We start from the raw sequence: 19,720 nt of genomic DNA, 5'->3' as shown, positions 1-19,720 counted from the left end.
AAATTGGTTTGGAGGAAATAGTTTTTCTTATTGATCAGTCCTTCCCTAAGTGAAGCAGTGCGGATTAAGGTACTCAGGGTTTTCAGTGGCCCACCGAGAAAGCAGTGATCAGAGGAGTCCCGCCCATTTCTGACTCTCCCTTTCCCTTTTTATTCAGTATGGTATTGTGCTGGATGCCGGGTCTTCTAGAACCACAGTCTACGTGTATCAATGGCCAGCAGAGAAAGAGAATAATACCGGAGTGGTCAGTCAAACCTTCAAATGTAGTGTGAAAGGTAAGGACTGAAGTGTGTCTGGGAGTTGCAATGGGAAGCAAGGTGAAGTTCTAAGTGTCTTGGAGGCCTGGAGAGGTCCTTAGATGTTGCTGGGAGGCAGGGAATGAGCATTGGACTGGGAGTCAGGAAATAGAAGATCTTGTGCTAGTGCTGCTACTCATCAGTGGAATAAACTTGCTCTAGTCACTTCCCTTCTCTGGGCCTCAGTTTTTTAATCTGTATACATGGGAAGGGGTGGCGTCAAGAACTGTGGATGGTCTGAGATTTTACCCTGCCATATTTTCATGGGTGCTGGAAGACATAAGACTCCTGGTTCAGAAACAAAGGATAATTTGTTACTTACAGGAGTAGCCCAGAGTATCAGCATTTTCTTACACTGATACTGATTCCCAATTTGCCCAGGATGATGGAAAGAGGGACAGAGAGTATGCACTCATGCAATAGGTTCTGTCATAGGAAAGGAAGTCTGGGATTTTAGAGAAGCATTTATAATGGGCAGTGAGCATGTCTGCCTTTTGCTGTGGAGGGAAACACAAGGAACACATGGAAAGCTGTCTTCCAACAGTGATAAGGAGTAGTCGTGTGTACTGACGGGCAGGCAGAGAGAGAATGACAATATATAAACAAATGGACATGGCTCTGTTCCAGTAAAGCTTTATTTATGGACACTGAAATTTTGAATTTCATATAATTCTCACATCATGAAATGTAATTCTTCTTGTAAATTTTTTCCCAACATTAAAAAATGTAAAAACTCTCTTAGCTCACAGGCTGTACAAAAAAAAGGTGGTATACTGGATTTGGCCCATGGGGTGCCAGCCCTTGAAACGGCGTATTAGCAGCAATGATAATAAATGATCCTCCATGCAGCTCCCTGCCTTTTCCACAGCATATTCTGAGTTTTATATTAACTGTTTCCTTGTTCTTTATAGTTTCGTCTTATGTATGTAGTGTTTCTGTTTTTTAAAACAAAATCAAACATGTATTCATATAAATGGAATCAACATATTTTATGCTGTATTTGCTTTGTTCACTAACAACATTGGATTTTTAAGATTCATCTGTGTTGATATGAGTAACTATCTTGCTCATTTTTTTTTTTTTTTTTTTTTTTTTTTTGAGACAGAGTCTCCCTCTGTTGCCCAGGCTGGAGTGCAGTGGCACAGTCTTGGCTCACTGCAATCTCTGCCTCCTGAGTTCAAGCGATTCTCCTGCCTCAGCCTCCCAAGTAGCCGGGATTACAGGTGCCTGCCACCACACCTGGCTAATTTTTGTATTTTTAGTAGAGATGGGGCTTCACCATGTTGGCCAGGCTGGCCTCGAACTCCTGACCTCAAGTGATCCACCTGCCTTGGCCTCCCAAAGCGCTGGGATTACAGGCATGAGCCACTGCGCCCAGCCTCATTTTTCCTTGTTGATAGGCATTTGTATTTTCTTGGTTACTTAATATCTTTACATATATTTGTAGCAATTTCTGTTTTCTGTGAAATGCATGTTCATGTCTTTTGTTCATTTTTCTATTGAATTATTGAATTTTTCTTACTAATTCATTGAAATTCTTTATAAATATTCTAAATATTAATTCTTTGCCATTAATATTATCATATTATTGCTAATATCTTCTCACAGTTTGTAGTTTGTCTTTTTAGTTTGTGATGTCTCTTGATGAATAGAGGTTCTTGATTCTTATGTAAATACAACCATCAATATTCCCTTTTGTGGCTTGCTTTTTTGTATGTTTTATTTAAGAAATCCTTTCCTATCTTGAGGTCATACAGATATTTTTCTATGAAAAGTGTTATAATTTTGCCTTTTACAATTAAGTAATTAGTCTAAGTAATCGAGCCTAGTTAGGGAGTGTGTATAATTAGGAGTGTGTATAATTAGTCCAAGTAATCGAGCCTAGTTAGGGAGTGTGTATATGTGTAAGTCTTTTTCAAAGCCACTTATCTTCCTCATTCGAGCATTAGGATGTTTGAGTTGGCCTGTAGCCTCCCAACCAGGGTGTTCTGAATGTGCCCAGTGTATCCTTGAGCCCACAGGACAACAAGTTAGAGACTCCAGACCTGTCCTCCCAGCCCAGCAACCTCCTTTGTTTCCCTCAGTGAGCTGCCAAAACATTGTAAGTTCATGGGGATCATGGCATTGAAAAACTTGGGGAGCAGAGTTAGTCTTTCTCACCGGGAGACCAACAGTCTTCTTTGGATAATCAGAGTGAATTCTGATCATCTGCCCTCTGAGGAGGGCAGCCAGGAGCTTGCCTACCCTGATGCACAGGTGTTCCAGGTTAGGCTCTCCAGAAGCAGATGTAGAGACAGATTGTGGAATGCAAGGTGGTTATTAGAGATGCACCATTATAGCAGAAAGCAGGCAGAGAGAAGGACTGGACAAAAAAAGAAGTCAAACTTCAACTCAGGCCTGATGAAGCTTCAACTGATCTGTTATGCTGCACTGGGTTGAAATGATGTGAAGTGGCTTGGCTGTAACACCCCTGTTGCTGCCACTCATCGGATGTTTGCCACCCTGGAAAGAGCAAGATCTTGAGCAAGGCAGCTCTCTGCAGCTCAGGCAGACCCTGAAGAAGCTGACAGCTGGAACAATAAGTCTATTTGAAGGGGTATTTGCACGGCATGTTTTTGGGTTCACCACACAGGGGACTTGGATATTTTCCCTTCTTTTTTTTTCTTTTTGAGATAGGGTCTCACTCTGTCTTCCAGGCTGGAGTGCAGTGGCACAATCATGGCTCGCTGCAGCCTAGACTTCCTGGGTTCAAGCAGTCCTCCTATCTCAGCCTCCTGAGTAGCTGGGACTACAGACAGTGCCACCACATCTGGCTAATTTTATTTTTTGTAGAGATGGGGTCTCACTACGTTGCCCAGGCTGGTCTTGAATTTCTGGGCTCAAGCCATCCTCCTGCCTCAGCCTCTCAAAGTGCTGAGATTACAGGTGTGAGCCACTGCACCCAGCAGATATTTTCTGAGTGTTGCTTGCACTGTTATCCACAAGACACAGGCAGCTGTAGCCCTGCTGTGACCTCAACCAGCAATTCTCTATCTGCTCGGGTAACTCCTGAGCAATTTCCTCACCTTCAACCATGAAATAGGACAGCAGGCTGCTCCTTTCAAAGAGACTACGTGCTCTGAGTAAAGAGAAGAGAGTGTAAGATCGAGATTAAGACTTCACCTCATCCCTACTGTGTGAACCTTGGAAAGTTATCTAACCTCTCTGAGTCTTGACTTCCTCATCTCTAAAGTAAAAAACGTAATAGTAGTTATACCTACCCCATAGGAGTGATTTGAAGATTAAATGACATAATATATATCAAAGAAATGCCTAGCATACAGTAAGTGCTCAATAAGCATTAGCTGTTATTCGTGGGGCACCACAATCCAGAGCTCCTGGTGGATCCTCTTGCCACTTGTTACTCTGTCCCACAGTTACAAGATCTCTGTTTTTAGACCCAGGAGGGCAATTCAATCAAGTTAGTCCTGAAAGCCTTACGACTGTGGGCAAAAATAAGACTTACGTGGGGAGGTGTTACAGCAGTCCCTCAGGGGAAGGGTTCCTTGGCCCACCCTGGATGGCATATGTGATTTGAGGAGGCACAGAGTCATGGAGGCCACAGCACATCCATAAATGATCTTCCCTTCTTTGATCACAGTAGCCTCAGGGATCCATATATACTCTGAGTGAACAGAAGACCACAAACTAAAGCTTAAATTACGAGTTGAAGTTCAGCAAGTGTCATCCCCTCCAAGACTTGTGGCTTCTCCAAGGATAATTTGGGTTTCTGGTTCCTCTGTTGCAAACTTCCCAGGACTCCCCTGTCTTGGCCAAACAGAAGCGGGTGATGAATGCTTGCTCACCCAGCAGGGATTCCCAGATGCCTAGGCCCTCAGAAATTTCTTTCTGGTAGGTATAACCCCCAGTTGCTACTGTTTTCCATGAGTTCATTGCCTTTGCTGGCGGTTTCTGTGCTGGTGTCTGTGCCTCTGGCTGCTTGTGGCGAAGCCACCCCCTGGAGGTGCTGGGTTCTCTGCATGTGTCTCATCTCATCTGCAGTACTCATGCCTGCTGCTGCCTTTCCCCACAAGGGACATTCACAATGTCTTTCCTTTAAACCAGTAACTAAAAATTACTTAAGCTCCACTAGAGCCTAAACTTAACTATCTCCTACATTAAAATCCCTCAAAGAGTTGCATCAGAAACCAGGTCACCATAGCATTAAAAAACATCCTTTGCCGCTGGGTGCAGTGGCTCATGCCTGTAATCCCAGCACTTTGGGAGGCTGAGGTGGGTGGATCACCTGAGGTCGGGAGTTTGAGACCAGCCTGGCCAACATGATGAAACTCTATCTCTACTAAAAATACAAAAATTAGCCAGGCATGGTGGTGGGTGCCTGTAATCCCAGCTACTCGGGAGGCTGAAGCAGGAGAATTGCTTGAACCCAGAAGGCAGAGGTTGCAGTGAGTGGAAATCACACCACTGTACTGCAGCCTGGGTGACAGAGCGAGACTCCATTTCAAAAAAAAAAAAAAAAATCCTTTGCCAATAGTTGGCCGGAGCTCAAGCTGAAGCGCGTGTCTTTGGCTTCTGTTTCCCCTCAAGTAAGTTTTGTGCCATCTGTTTAACCCTCTCTCCCCATATTGAAATAGCAATTTCCGTGCTCCTCTCATGGGACCAAGTATCCAAGTCCAAGTATCCTAGGAGCCTGTGAATCCTATCTCCTTTTCCCTCTGGGAGGCTTAATAGACCTTATGCAAACAGGCTCTCTGGTGACATACTCCCAAGGTCTCACCATTCTATCTTGCCTCTCACCAGCCGCTATCCAGAGACCAGCTGTTGCTGATTATATTTTGTTTAGCCCAGATTGGACTAGCCAATCTCCTTACTATAGAGATGTATGGTGGTTTGAAAGTCTCATTGATTGGTTGATTTAATAAATATGTATTAGGTGCCTGCTGTTTGATACGAACTGTTCTTGGCACCAGGAATTCAGAAATAAGCAATATATACAAAATCTGTGGTTATGTGTTATGAGACTTGCATTCCAATGAAGAAGATAGACCAAAAAAAAAAAAAGGGCATATAATGAGTGTCAGGGAGACATGATGTGAAGAGAAATCAGGCAGGGTGGGAAATAGAAAGTGATCATGCTGTTTTGAACAGGACTGTCAGGGAAGTATGAAGAATATGACAGCTAAGCAGAGACAAAAGTGACACGAGACAGTGAGCCATGTAAATGTCTGGGGGAAGAACATGCTGAGCAGAGGCGTGGTAAGGGAAAAGGCCAAGCGTGGAAGCTGCTCAGCATTTTCTAGGAAAAGCCAAGGGGCCAGTGTGGCTGGAAGAAAGATGAGAAATGAGACTGAAGCTATACCAAGGCCAGCTCCTTGGAGGGCCTTGAGGTGTCATAAGGGTTTGACTGTGACTCAGATGAAGTTTCTTCAAAGTATATTGGGAAGCCATTAGAAGATTCTAACCAGGGAACTAATATGATATGACTTCTGGGTCTTTAACGGATCGCTCAGTTGATATAGAACACGTAGTCAGGGGCTAAGATTGGAAGCAAGGACACCAGTTAAGTGCTGTTAAATCAGTATGGGTGAGAGATTAGGTGATGGTCAATTTGTCCTTGACTAGTGCTTCTCAACACAAGGTGAATTTGTCTCCCAGGAAACATTTTGCAATGTCTGGAGATCTTTTTGATTGTCATGACTGGGTCCGTGGTGCTGCTAGCATCTAGTGCATAGAGGACATTTCTCATCTTTCTTCCAGCCACACTGGCCCCTTGGCTTTTCCTAGAAAATACTGAGCAGCTTCCATGCTTGGCCTTTTTCCTTGCCATTCTACAATGTTCTAAGCATTGTACAATGCACAGAACAGCCTCCACAACAAAGAATTATCTACCCCAAAATGTCAGTAGCACCAAGGTTGAGAAACCTTGGTTTACGAGGTTCTGGGGAAGAGGGTGAGAAGTGCTTAGATTTGCAAGGTATTTTGAAGGTAGGACCAACATGATTTTATGATGGACTTGATGTGAGGCATCTGAGTTGATAATACATGAGCAAGAGTTTGGATATGAGCAACTGTGTGCATCACAACACCATTTACTGAGATTGGGGAACACTGGGAATGGAGCATACTGGGGGCAGGGCAAGACTTAAAGAGTCTGGTTTTGGGCATATTAAGTTGGAGATGGCTATAAATCATGTGAGTCAGGGGACAGCAAACTTTTTTCTGTAAAGAGTTAGACGATAAATATTTTAGACTTGTGAGCCATATGGTCTCTGTCATAACTGCTCAACTCTGCCCCTTTAGCATGAAAACAGCCATAGACAATGTGTAGATGAATTAGCATGTTTGTATTTAAAAAAAAAAAAAAACTTTACTTATGGACACTGACATTTTAATTTCTTATAATTTTCATGTCATGAAATGCTGTTCTTCATTTGATTTTTTTCCAACTACTTGAAAATGTAAAAATTATTCTTCACTCGCAATCCATACAAAAACAGGTATTGAGTCAAATACCTTGCTCACTCCTGATCTATATAGTGCTGTGTGGTTGTCAGATAGGCAAGTCAGGAGTCAGGGGAGGAGGAGGTTGAAGAAATAAAGCTGAGGGTCATCAGAATACAGATGATATCCAGCCCCAGCTCATCTAGGGAGTGAGTAGATACTAAAGAAAAGAGATCTGAGGACTTAGCCTTACACACTCCAGTACTGAGAGACTGGGAAGAGGAGGAGGATCCAGCAAATGAACTTAGGAGGAATGGCAGCCAGTAAGGGGAGAAGAAGTTCAGAACCCAAATCCAAGGTATTTGAAGAAAGAGGAAGTGCACAATTAGGTAAAAAGTGATGGGGAGCTTATAACCTAAGAAGTTAGACAGACATGATATGCCCCCAGTGTGGTGATGTACAGCAAGAAAAACCTAGCACACCTAGGAAGTGCTCTTGCCAAAAAATCAAACCTGAATCTGATCACATTTCTAGAAATTAACTCCCAGTTTATAAAAAACACAGGAGATAAAGGAACATGTTCAATGACACCTCACAGATCCAATCAGCGAAATCCAAAATGAGAGAGCTACTCCATTAAAATTATTTCTTTAATAAATAAATGGCAAGAAAAAAGGGGTCATGAAAACTGTTACAGAATAAAGAATCTTAAAAAACATCCAAATGCACATACAAGGTATGGACTTCGGTTTCTGCATCACACTGTAAAGAAAATGTTAGTTATTCTAGGAAATTTGAACACTGATGTGTCTTTAATATTAAGAACTTTTTTAGGAGTGATTTTTTTCTTAGGTATCATGGTTATACTTTTCAGAGTCCTTCCTTCTTCAAAACATATACTAACGTGTTTGCAGATGAATTAATATACTGCCTGGGATTTTCTTTACAATAATTCATAGAGATGGAAAAAAGAAAGCATATAGATGAAAATAAGGTGGGCTGTGTATTGATTAACTGTTGAAGCTGAATGATCAGTGTATGGGGATTCATTTTACTAGTTTCACAGAAAAGAATTATGAGGAACGTGAACACTTACCTGTGATGTTCAGCACAGTTTTGTTGTTTTTATTGGCATTGTGGAAAGAAAACCCTGTTAAATAACCTGTCACATAAGAATATGCCTGAGAGCTTAATCTGACATTTTATTTACTGAGAGAGTTGTGTCTTTTTAAAAATAACTTTCTAATTACAAAATAATATATTTTCATTGTGTGAAAATCGGAAAACATAGGTAAATAAAATAGAACCAGGCACAATGGTGTGCACCTATATTCCCAGCTACTCAGGAGGCTGAGGCAGAAGGATCACTTGAGCTTAGGAGTTTGAGACCAGCCTGGGCAACATAGCAAGACCTCATCTTCATCTAAAAGTAGAAAAGGAAGTAAGATCATCCATAATCCTTCACACCAGAGGGGAAAATAATTCTTTTTTTAGGATTAATATATTTTTGTATTAAAAATTATTCATACAGGCTGGGTGCAATGGCTCACTCCTATAATCCCAGCACTTCAGGAGGCCAAGCAGATCAACTGAAGTCAGGAGTTTGAGACCAGCCTGGCCAACATGGTGAAACTCCGTCTCTCCTAAAAATACAAAATTAGCCGGGTCTGTTGCTGCATACCTGTAGTCCCAGCTACTTGGGAGGCTGAGGCAGGAGAATCACTTGAACCTGGGAGGTGGAGGTTGCAGTGAGCCAAGATGATGCCATTGCACTCTAGCCTGGGTGACAAGAGCAAAAAAATTCCGTCTCAAAAAAAAAAAATATATATATATACACACACACACACACACACAAAATATATATATATATTTATTTAATTGTTGTTATTAGTGTTTCTTACAGCTACTTCAGCTCTGAACTCCTGAGATCAAGCCACCAAGCTCATCAAGCCCAGGGCTTATGGTGCTGTCATTTGTCTGTTGTAGGAGGTCATTCCCCCAGGAGAGAAGATTACATTAGAGGCTCTCTCCTTGGCCAAGGTTGGGAAAGCCTGTCCTTGCTTCTCTGGCACTGTCGATGAAATCCACATGTCTGTGCATCTTAATGGACACATCCAAGTAAAACTTGTAATTAGAGAGCTCAGGGTTTTTTTTATTGGTTTGTGGTAGTTAGAAGATGGGTGGGAAAGGTTAAGAAAGGGCCGTTGAAGGAGGCAGTGGCTCTACCAATTCCAAAGAAGGAAGTTTCCAGAGGGACCATATTCCCTCCATCTTCCTTGTCTGTCCTATACTTAGTCTTCCTTCAAGTAGGACTTATTTAAACTCAGAGCCTGGACTGGGAGAACAAATTAAGTTACGTTCATGCAATGGCATGCAATGCAACTGTAAAAAGAAATGAAGAATATTTATATACTGCTATGGAGTGGCTACTAGGAAGTATTGTTGAATGCAAAAAAAAAAAAAGTGGAGAAAGGTATATATAGTAAATTACCATTTATCTAGAAGTTGGGGTGATTAAAAATATATGTACTTGCTTATTTTAAACAAACATTGGTTAAACTTTTTTTAAAAAAGAAACTACTTACAGGAAGAGGAGACAAGGAGAGAATCTAGATGTCTCTGAATATACCTAGTTTTGTAGATCTGATGTTAGAACTATGTAATTATTTTAATAACTATAAAACAATATCGCTTTTTAAAAAGTAATTCCTAAAACTCAAAAGTAAAATGCAACAGGCCAGGCATGGTATCTCACACCCGTAATCCCAGCAATTTGGAAGGCCGAGGAGGGTGGATCACTTGAGGCCAGGAGTTCGAGACCAGCCTGGCCAACATGGCGAAACTCTGTCTTTACAAAAAATACAAAAATTAGCCAGGCAAGGTGGCATGCGCTTGTAATCCCAACTACTTGGGAGGCTGAGGCACAAGAATCACTTGAATCTGGAAGACGGAGGTTGTAGTGAGCCAAGATCACACCACTGCACTCCAGCCTGGGTGACGGAGCGAGACTCCATCTCAGAAAAAAAAAAGAAGATATCACCATTTGCAACCCCTAATGAAATAATGGATCTAAGCCATTTTCATTGATAATGCTAACAGCACAAAAAGACAACCAGACACTGTGCCTCCTATTATAAGTCCACACTAATCCCTATATATTTTTTTAAAAATTCAAACCTGATCTGATCAAGCCTCTACATTCAATTAACAATTTATAGAAATACAAAGGACCAAGAAAGATGTTCATTGAATTATGAGGGTACAATCGACAAACTCAAGACTGTGGAAATTCTTCAGGACAGAGAAATTGCAATAAAAACTTTTAATAATTAGGAGGAAAAATAGAAAGGGAAGGCAGAACCAATAGACAGAAAGAGACTTAAGATTGCACTGTACGGAATTTATTGGGATCCTGACTCATACAAATGAGGAAAGGGTGGTGGATGGAGGAAGAAGGAGGGAGGAAGAGGAGGAGGAGGAAGAGAAAGAGACAGAGAGGATGAGAATGAGAATGGATATGGAGGCAATGTGAACCATGACTAGATAGTTCATGATATTAAGAAATTATTTTTTTGGCCAGGCATAGTGGCTCACGCCTGTAATCCCAGCACTGTGGGAGGTCGAGGCAGGTGGATCACCTGAGGTCAGGAGTTCAAGACCAGCCTGGGCAACATGGTGAAACCGTGTCTCTACAAAAAAAACCCACAAAAATTAGCCAGGTGTGGTGGTGCACACCTGTAATCCCAGGTACTCAGGAAACTGAGGCAGGAGAATCACTTGAACCTGAGAGGTGGAGGTTGTAGTGAGCCAAGATCATGCCACTGCAATCCAGCCTGGGCGACAGAGCAAGACTGCCTCAAAAAAAAAAAAAAAAAGGGAGAGAAAAAAGAAAAAAAAAAGAAAAGAAAAATAAATTATTTTTAATTTGTACAGGTATAATAATTCAACTGTAGTTAGGGCTTTTTCAAAGAATTTTTACTTTTTGTGATACACACTGAAATATGGGAATTAAATGACACATCTGCAGTTTGCTTGGTGGGGAACAAGTGGAAGACTGTACAGATGAAATAAGAGTCGATTATTATTGAAGCTGGGAGATAGATGCATGAGTTTCAATATACTATTCTCTCTATTTTTACTTATATTTGAAATTTTTATAATGAAAACATTTTTTTTTTTCTGAAACGGAGTCTGGCTCTGTCGCCCAGGCTGGAGTGCAGTGGCCGGATCTCAGCTCACTGCAAGCTCCGCCTCCCGGGTTTACGCCATTCTCCTGCCTCAGCCTCCCGAGTAGCTGGGACTACAGGCGCCCGACACCTCGCCCGGCTAGTTTTTTGTATTCTTTAGTAGAGACGGGGTTTCACGGTGTTAGCCAGGGTGGTCTCGATCTCCTGACCTCGTGATCCGCCTGTCTCGGCCTCCCAAAGTGCTGGGATTACAGGCTTGAGCCACCGCGCCCGGCCGAAAACATTTTTTAAAAGTAGGCCCTGGCTTACTTTTTTCACAATTGTAATTCATTCCTTTAGAGGTTGCAAGTAGACTGATCAGTGTGACCATATAGGACTTACCACATCCAGCTGTTTTCAACCCCCTACCAAACCCCAATAATTTTCAAAGCCAGTCTGTTTTTTATTTAAAGGTTGTATTACCGCTGTTGGTTCCTGGAAATGCTGACAGATGCTGACTGCTTGCTTTTCAGGCTCTGGAATCTCCAGCTATGGAAATAACCCCCAAGATGTCCCCAAAGCCTTTGAGGATTGTATGCAAAAAGTCAAGGGGCAGGTTCCATTTCACCTCCACGGCTCCACCCCCATTCACCTGGGAGCCACAGCTGGGATGCGCTTGCTGAGGTAAAGGCTAAGTGGCACAAAGGGGCCCATTTGACCAAAATAACCAAGAATGTGTTGAACCTTGCCAAGAATGTAAGTCTATTTCTGGGAACAACCCTCGCCCCCCAAAAAGAAGCCATATTCTGCCATAAATTTGGGCTTTAAAGATTGGGAAACTTATAGTCTTTATTTTAATACCCAGAAAGAAACAGTTCTAAAATTGTTTCCCTCTCACTTGGTGATTTTACTGGGAACTTTGAAAAAGAGAGAGGTAATATGAAATCCGCTCATGGGATATAACTCTACTGCTTTGGAAAAGTAGCTGTTTTGACACTTGGTATTTTGACACCTGTGGACAACCAGCTAAGTTTGGTAGTAAGTACAACCCATAGCTATGTAGCTTCTGCTTGTGTACAAAATACCACTGAAATCTGCTTTAAAACAATGGCATGTCTGCACCTCAAATCAGTCAAAGCTTTTGGAGTTGTTATGAAACAAGCATCTCATTTCACTCACTCAATTAGTTACTTCTAAATTTGTAGTCATGGCTTTTGGCCCAGTTGCATGTTTTTGAATGTCTTTTCTCTTTTTTCTCCATTATAGCATTTCCTTGACCTTGAAATTTAAAAAAAACAGTTTCCAAAAATAAACATCAAACTTAAATCTACTCAGAGTAGAGGCTACTCCAAGTGTTGGAATAAGGTTTTATCACAAGAAGACATCACTTATTCTGCTTCAAAGGCACTTTATCTATGATTCCAAGCATGCAAAATTATCTATGTCAGAGTATTAAGAAAATAAAAAAAGAACAAACAGAGCTCCTTTAACATGATAATGAAAAGAAATCATGACGTGCTCTCCGTTAGACTGGGCCTTTTCCTTGTAGTCTCATAATTCTCATTTCTAATCTGATTTCCTGGTTGACCACATTGAATGTGGAAAGAAGTCAGATTTCTTTGCTCACTCTTGGAATCTGCAGTGTATTTCTAAATTATTTCATTTACGTGTAATAGAAATGACTTAAAAACTCCTTCCTTTTGCCTTTTCTTTCTTATAAAAACAGTTCTTTCAACAAGGGTGGAACTGAAACCTTGTAATCTCAGAGAACACAGCAAGGCAGCCCCTTTACAGGCTCTTAATTCCATGGACCTAAAATCCTCATCTGCTGTGGTGGATGCTTCCTTAACACGACACGTGTGGAGCTACTTATAGAAAAGTCAGCTGCAGGATGTGCTCATGAAGTTTTCAACTTGGAGACTGAATGCTTAGGGCTTAGTTTGTGAAATCCTTCTGCTTTCACTCTACTCAATTCACATTTTCAGGCTGAATTTCCCATTTCAGAATACATTAGGATGCTGTTTACCCTCCCTGGGATTTGACTTCAGGTAACAAGTTTCAGCACAGGACCTGAGCAATACCAACAATATGAATGGGATAAGTGACTATAATCAGGGAGAAATACTGGTCCAATTCCATTAAATATCTGTAGAAGTTACTCTAAAATATCTTTGCTTTACCAGTAGTGTTTGTACCTATGTAAACTTCTTGGTTGAACTGGCTCTGACCTTATGATTTAAGTAGACTTCTACTACTCTAAAAACAAAAACAAAACAAACAAACAAACAAACAGCTCTTAAGAACCTAACTTTTTCTTGGTTGCTTCCCCTCCCTCCCCCAGTCTTTCAGTGAGAAATAATTAAAAGGCTCTGCAATTTACAGCTCATGACAAAAACCATGGGACAGAAAACTCACCCCTTAGGAAAAAGTGAATGTCTCCTTTGAATAAATTAAGTACTAACTTTTTCTTGTAAAACTGTTTTCTGATGATGATCTATTTCTTCTGAGGAACTAGCTGATATTTTAATTACTAGACAAGTAAAACAGAAAAGAAAACAATTAATGAGAATTAGCTGGGATGAGAATTGATGAAACTGGGAAAACTCTGAATTATTTTCCAAGCAGTGATAACTGGCCACTGAATTGGAATGGATCCTGCTTATAGCCTTGCTCTTTCTTCTTCCTGATTGTCAGCCAGTGCCCCTGGCTTTCTTAACCCACGGATGAAAGAGGAAATAATCTCCCAAGCGAGCTCTTTCATAGCGTAAAATGGCAGCGATGGATGCCATAACATTCTGTCACTAGGGATAGAATGCTGTGTTGCCACTTGTCTAAGAGTCAGCACACCAGTGGTTTTTCAATCCAGTGACAGCCATGATGACTGTCATATCCCTTCATGCTAAAGCCCTCCCAAAGACTGAAACAGAAACAGCTGAAAACTCAATGTTCTTCCTTTCCCCCTTCCTACTAAACTCCCCTTCCTTCTTGTCAGATGAGGGTTCCTTCGTATGGTGCCTTCAAGAGATTATTTATGCCACTTTTATGCCTTCATCAATCTCCTTTCCTCTGCTGATCTGAGAGAGCAATGGCAGTTAAATAGGAGGCTCTTTTGATACATGAACAGATGATATAGGTGGGGAGAACAAATTGTACTTTTACTGAAAGCAATTTTCCTACTTGGCAGCTTGACAGGTAACAAGTGGATCCTGCCTTCACAGTTGCCCCAGAAGACTTCAACTTGCAAAAGGGATTGTGGTGTACAGCACACATCTGGAAAATCATTCATCCCCACCAGCAGGGAGATGGGGAAGTTTGCATTTTCACCTGAGTGAGACTACATATTTTAAGACTCTATTGTCTGGGCACTCAGACTTGTTTGTTTTGTGCCTTGCATAGGTTGCAAAATGAAACAGCAGCTAATGAAGTCCTTGAAAGCATCCAAAGCTACTTCAAGTCCCAGCCCTTTGACTTTAGGGGTGCTCAAATCATTTCTGGGCAAGAGGAAGGGGTATATGGATGGATTACAGCCAACTATTTAATGGGAAATTTCCTGGAGGTGTGTGGAAACAAATGCATGGTTTTTAATCTTACTGTTTATCCTATCTCTTGTGAGTGATAGCCTAAGTAGAGGTACATACCATTAGGGATATCTGTCCTGTATCACTCCTATCATGTAATGCATTAGGGAAATACCTATGAGACAACAGCTAAGAAAGACCTATATAGCTGGGGAGAAAACATGGTCGTAAATAGGACTAAATGCTTGGGAGGGAGGGAATCTCATCACTTTACTAGCTTGTAAGAAATTGAAGGGGGTGGGATCTAAATTTAACACTAGGCTATGGGTCTTTGGGAGGGCAGTTGAATAATCCTTCAGAGAGGCTCCATGACCATTTGAAATTTACAAAGCCCTCAGGAAGTCTGCATCCCTAAGTCCCCAGAGACAGGAGGAAGTCTTCACTCTGTGTTCCCAGGTCTCCTCACAGTCCAGTCCCTGCACTCCCTGCTCCCTTGGTGCAGAGGAAAGTTGATTCCAAGAGACAACTGCCATGTTACAGAGGGCACAAAACGGAAGTTACTCAGAGCATATCCAGCCCAAGACCTATTTTGTTCCCCTTCAAATGTATTATAAATTTTTAAATAGTTACCAATAATTAACGTTTAGGAAATTTCACATAAAAATCCATACTTCTAGCTTCTTCTGACCTCCTCACTCCTCCCAAAAATCGGAGGAACTGGTCACAGTAGACGCACATTCCTGCACGGTAATGGGAACAGAGTGTAATTCGTGGACTCTCCAGTTTGCCACAGACCCCACCACTCCCTGTCATACACCTAATCTACTTCACTCATTTATTACTTACCTATGTTACTTGCCCAGCTCTTGTAAGCACGTGAATTCACCACCTCTGAAAGAAAAGGAGAGAATTGGCCTCACATGCTCTCTCTGTCCTACTTCTTAGTAATAGGAGACGAGGCTTGGGTGGAGAACTTTGGGCAAACAGAGATGGTGCCTTTGGCTTTCTTTCTCACTTCCTTTTCCCACTGTGCAGAAGAACCTTTGGCATATGTGGGTGCACCCGCATGGAGTGGAAACCACGGGTGCCCTGGACTTAGGTGGTGCCTCCACCCAAATATCCTTCGTGGCAGGAGAGAAGGTGGATCTGAACACCAGCGACATCATGCAGGTATCCCTGTATGGCTACGTGTACACGCTCTACACACACAGCTTCCAGTGCTATGGCCGGAATGAGGCTGAGAAGAAGTTTCTGGCAATGCTCCTGCAGGTACTTGAGTCGGAGGTAGGGGGTGGCACGTGTTGTCTTGAGGGTTTGAGCTGAGGGGAGAATGCGCTGCCTTCTGGGGTCTGTCCTCTCCACTTCAGTTGAAAGGTAGATGGAAATAACCCCATTTTCCAATTTACTCCTGGGGGTCCAAGTCCCTTTCCCCCCTCTCTCTCTTTCTTCCCCTCCCTCTCCCTCTCATGTTGCCCACTCCCAGTGAATTTGAGTAAGAAGTCTAGGGAATTTCCAGAGCTTCACATGTTTTGTAAATGACTCAAGACCTGGAATCCCTTTATGGACACAAACTGTTTTAAACCGGGAGCTAAATAAGCCTGAGAATTTTGAGACTCCCCTGGGTGTAGACAAAATAATATTAGTGGTCACAAGAGAAATGTGTGCTGAAGGGGGAGAGGGCAGAGCCTTCCCAGGCTTAGCCTCCTTTTAGATGGGTCTATATTAGGCAGGCTTGATACCCTTTATACGGTGGAACTTTAGAGCAACTACATTCCATCATGTTGATCAGTAATTCATTTGGTAAGTGTTTCAGAGCCCAGAAGGCTAATTCAGGCATCAGCTAGAAAGTTGTTGCTGATATTAAATTCAACATTATGTAGTGCGTGTTCATGAGGGCACTAACTCCATAGGTGAGACCCCAGACCCAAACGCTACTGCTCTGGGAACATCAATCTTAGCCATGGCTAGGTGGCTGAGAGGATGGGCCTTGACTACCTAGAGGGGTATGAGGAAATCAGAAGCCACAGATCCTGGCTCCTTATGGGACTCGAAGGCAGGGGAATTAGCCTAGGAACAAAATGGACACAACATCAGTAGGTTAACCCGCATTCCTCCAACCTACTCTGATAACTGAAGACAGGAGCAGACTCTATCCTGCAGAAGAGTTGAGGGGGATCACAAAAGTGCATCTTCAGCAGGACTCGCAACTTCAGACCCCTGCATTTACCCAGTGTTCATGCAGGGTGGGTTGTGGGAACTCAGCTTCCACTTCTGGCCCCTCCTCCAAACCTCTCCCCAATCCTCCCTGAAACAGCTGAGGCCCTGGGACACACGCATGGGACATTTATTGTCAGGAGAGTCTGAGCACTGCCTGGAAAGAACAGATGTGAGAAGCCTGCAGACAGCCCTCAACTACCCTTCTGTACTAATCCGTGCTCACACTGCTATAAAGAAATACCTGAAACTGGGTAATTTATAAAGAAAAGAGGCTTGTTTAATTGGTTCATGGTTCTGTGGGCTGTACAGGTTTCTGCTTCTAGGGAGGCCTCAGGAAACTTACAGTCATAGTAGAAGGCAAAGGGGAAGCAAGCACTTCTCACATGCGAGGGATATCTGTCCTGTATCACTCCTATCATGTAATGCATTAGGGAAATACCTATGAGACAACAGCTAAGAAAGACCTATATAGCTGGGGAGAAAACATGGTCGTAAATAGGACTAAATGCTTGGGAGGGAGGGAATCTCATCACTTTACTAGCTTGTAAGAAATTGAAGGGGGTGGGATCTAAATTTAACACTAGGCTATGGGTCTTTGGGAGGGCAGTTGAATAATCCTTCAGAGAGGCTCCATGACCATTTGAAATTTACAAAGCCCTCAGGAAGTCTGCATCCCTAAGTCCCCAAAGACAGGAGGAAGTCTTCACTCTGTGTTCCCAGGTCTCCTCACAGTCCAGTCCCTGCACTCCCTGCTCCCTTGGTGCAGAGGAAAGTTGATTCCAAGAGACAACTGCCATGTTACAGAGGGCACAAAACGGAAGTTACTCAGAGCATATCCAGCCCAAGACCTATTTTGTTCCCCTTCAAATGTATTATAAATTTTTAAATAGTTACCAATAATTAACGTTTAGGAAATTTCACATAAAAATCCATACTTCTAGCTTCTTCTGACCTCCTCACTCCTCCCAAAAATCGGAGGAACTGGTCACAGTAGACGCACATTCCTGCACGGTAATGGGAACAGAGTGTAATTCGTGGACTCTCCAGTTTGCCACAGACCCCACCACTCCCTGTCATACACCTAATCTACTTCACTCATTTATTACTTACCTATGTTACTTGCCCAGCTCTTGTAAGCACGTGAATTCACCACCTCTGAAAGAAAAGGAGAGAATTGGCCTCACATGCTCTCTCTGTCCTACTTCTTAGTAATAGGAGACGAGGCTTGGGTGGAGAACTTTGGGCAAACAGAGATGGTGCCTTTGGCTTTCTTTCTCACTTCCTTTTCCCACTGTGCAGAAGAACCTTTGGCATATGTGGGTGCACCCGCATGGAGTGGAAACCACGGGTGCCCTGGACTTAGGTGGTGCCTCCACCCAAATATCCTTCGTGGCAGGAGAGAAGGTGGATCTGAACACCAGCGACATCATGCAGGTATCCCTGTATGGCTACGTGTACACGCTCTACACACACAGCTTCCAGTGCTATGGCCGGAATGAGGCTGAGAAGAAGTTTCTGGCAATGCTCCTGCAGGTACTTGAGTCGGAGGTAGGGGGTGGCAGGTGTTGTCTTGAGGGTTTGAGCTGAGGGGAGAATGCCCTGCCTTCTGGGGTCTGTCCTCTCCACTTCAGTTGAAAGGTAGATGGAAATAACCCCATTTTCCAATTTACTCCTGGGGGTCCAAGTCCCTTTCCCCCCTCTCTCTCTTTCTTCCCCTCCCTCTCCCTCTCATGTTGCCCACTCCCAGTGAATTTGAGTAAGAAGTCTAGGGAATTTCCAGAGCTTCACATGTTTTGTAAATGACTCAAGACCTGGAATCCCTTTATGGACACAAACTGTTTTAAACCGGGAGCTAAATAAGCCTGAGAATTTTGAGACTCCCCTGGGTGTAGACAAAATAATATTAGTGGTCACAAGAGAAATGTGTGCTGAAGGGGGAGAGGGCAGAGCCTTCCCAGGCTTAGCCTCCTTTTAGATGGGTCTATATTAGGCAGGCTTGATACCCTTTATACGGTGGAACTTTAGAGCAACTACACTCCATCATGTTGATCAGTAATTCATTTGGTAAGTGTTTCAGAGCCCAGAAGGCTAATTCAGGCATCAGCTAGAAAGTTGTTGCTGATATTAAATTCAACATTATGTAGTGCATGTTCATGAGGGCACTAACTCCATAGGTGAGACCCCAGACCCAAACGCTACTGCTCTGGGAACATCAATCTTAGCCATGGCTAGGTGGCTGAGAGGATGGGCCTTGACTACCTAGAGGGGTATGAGGAAATCAGAAGCCACAGATCCTGGCTCCTTATGGGACTCGAAGGCAAGGGAATTAGCCTAGGAACAAAATGGACACAACATCAGTAGGTTAACCCGCATTCCTCCAACCTACTCTGATAACTGAAGACAGGAGCAGACTCTATCCTGCAGAAGAGTTGAGGGGAATCACAAAAGTGCATCTTCAGCAGGACTCACAACTTCAGACCCCTGCATTTACCCAGTGTTCATGCAGGGTGGGTTGTGGGAACTCAGCTTCCACTTCTGGCCCCTCCTCCAAACCTCTCCCCAATCCTCCCTGAAACAGCTGAGGCCCTGGGACACACGCATGGGACATTTATTGTCAGGAGAGTCTGAGCACTGCCTGGAAAGAACAGATGTGAGAAGCCTGCAGACAGCCCTCAACTACCCTTCTGTACTAATCCGTGCTCACACTGCTATAAAGAAATACCTGAAACTGGGTAATTTATAAAGAAAAGAGGCTTGTTTAATTGGTTCATGGTTCTGTGGGCTGTACAGGTTTCTGCTTCTAGGGAGGCCTCAGGAAACTTACAGTCATAGTAGAAGGCAAAGGGGAAGCAAGCACTTCTCACATGCGGGAACAGGAGGGAAAACGCCACACACTTTTAAACAACCAGATCTCGTGACAACTCACTCACTATCATGAGAACAGCAAGGAGGAAATCTGCCCCCATGACCTAATCACCTCCCACCAGGCCCCTCCTCCAACAGTGGGATTACGATTTTACATGAGGCAAAGCCAAACTATGTCACCTTCCATGGCTCCCACCCCAACTTCCACTTCCCTCCC

The 19,720-nt window shown here is 43.0% G+C and overlaps 1 protein-coding gene across 2 annotated transcripts in view; it reads left to right on the top strand.

The window, feature by feature from the left end:
• The window catches only part of ENTPD3 (ectonucleoside triphosphate diphosphohydrolase 3), a 44,745-nt gene that overhangs the window by 13,839 nt on the left and 11,186 nt on the right, over positions 1-19,720 (top strand). For both annotated transcript variants that reach the window (XM_011984305.1, XM_011984306.1), the window contains exons 4-7: positions 158-275; positions 11,437-11,587; positions 14,300-14,459; positions 15,457-15,690. In XM_011984305.1, the coding sequence (XP_011839695.1) occupies positions 158-275; positions 11,437-11,587; positions 14,300-14,459; positions 15,457-15,690 (663 nt within the window). The remainder of the gene's footprint in view (positions 1-157; positions 276-11,436; positions 11,588-14,299; positions 14,460-15,456; positions 15,691-19,720) is intronic.

The sequence above is a fragment of the Mandrillus leucophaeus genome, unplaced genomic scaffold, assembly GCF_000951045.1.
Source record: "Mandrillus leucophaeus isolate KB7577 unplaced genomic scaffold, Mleu.le_1.0 Scaffold265, whole genome shotgun sequence".
NCBI classification, from domain to species: domain Eukaryota; kingdom Metazoa; phylum Chordata; class Mammalia; order Primates; family Cercopithecidae; genus Mandrillus; species Mandrillus leucophaeus.
The sequence above is the reverse complement of the archived record's forward strand: the minus strand, read 5'-3'. Positions and strand labels throughout refer to the sequence as shown.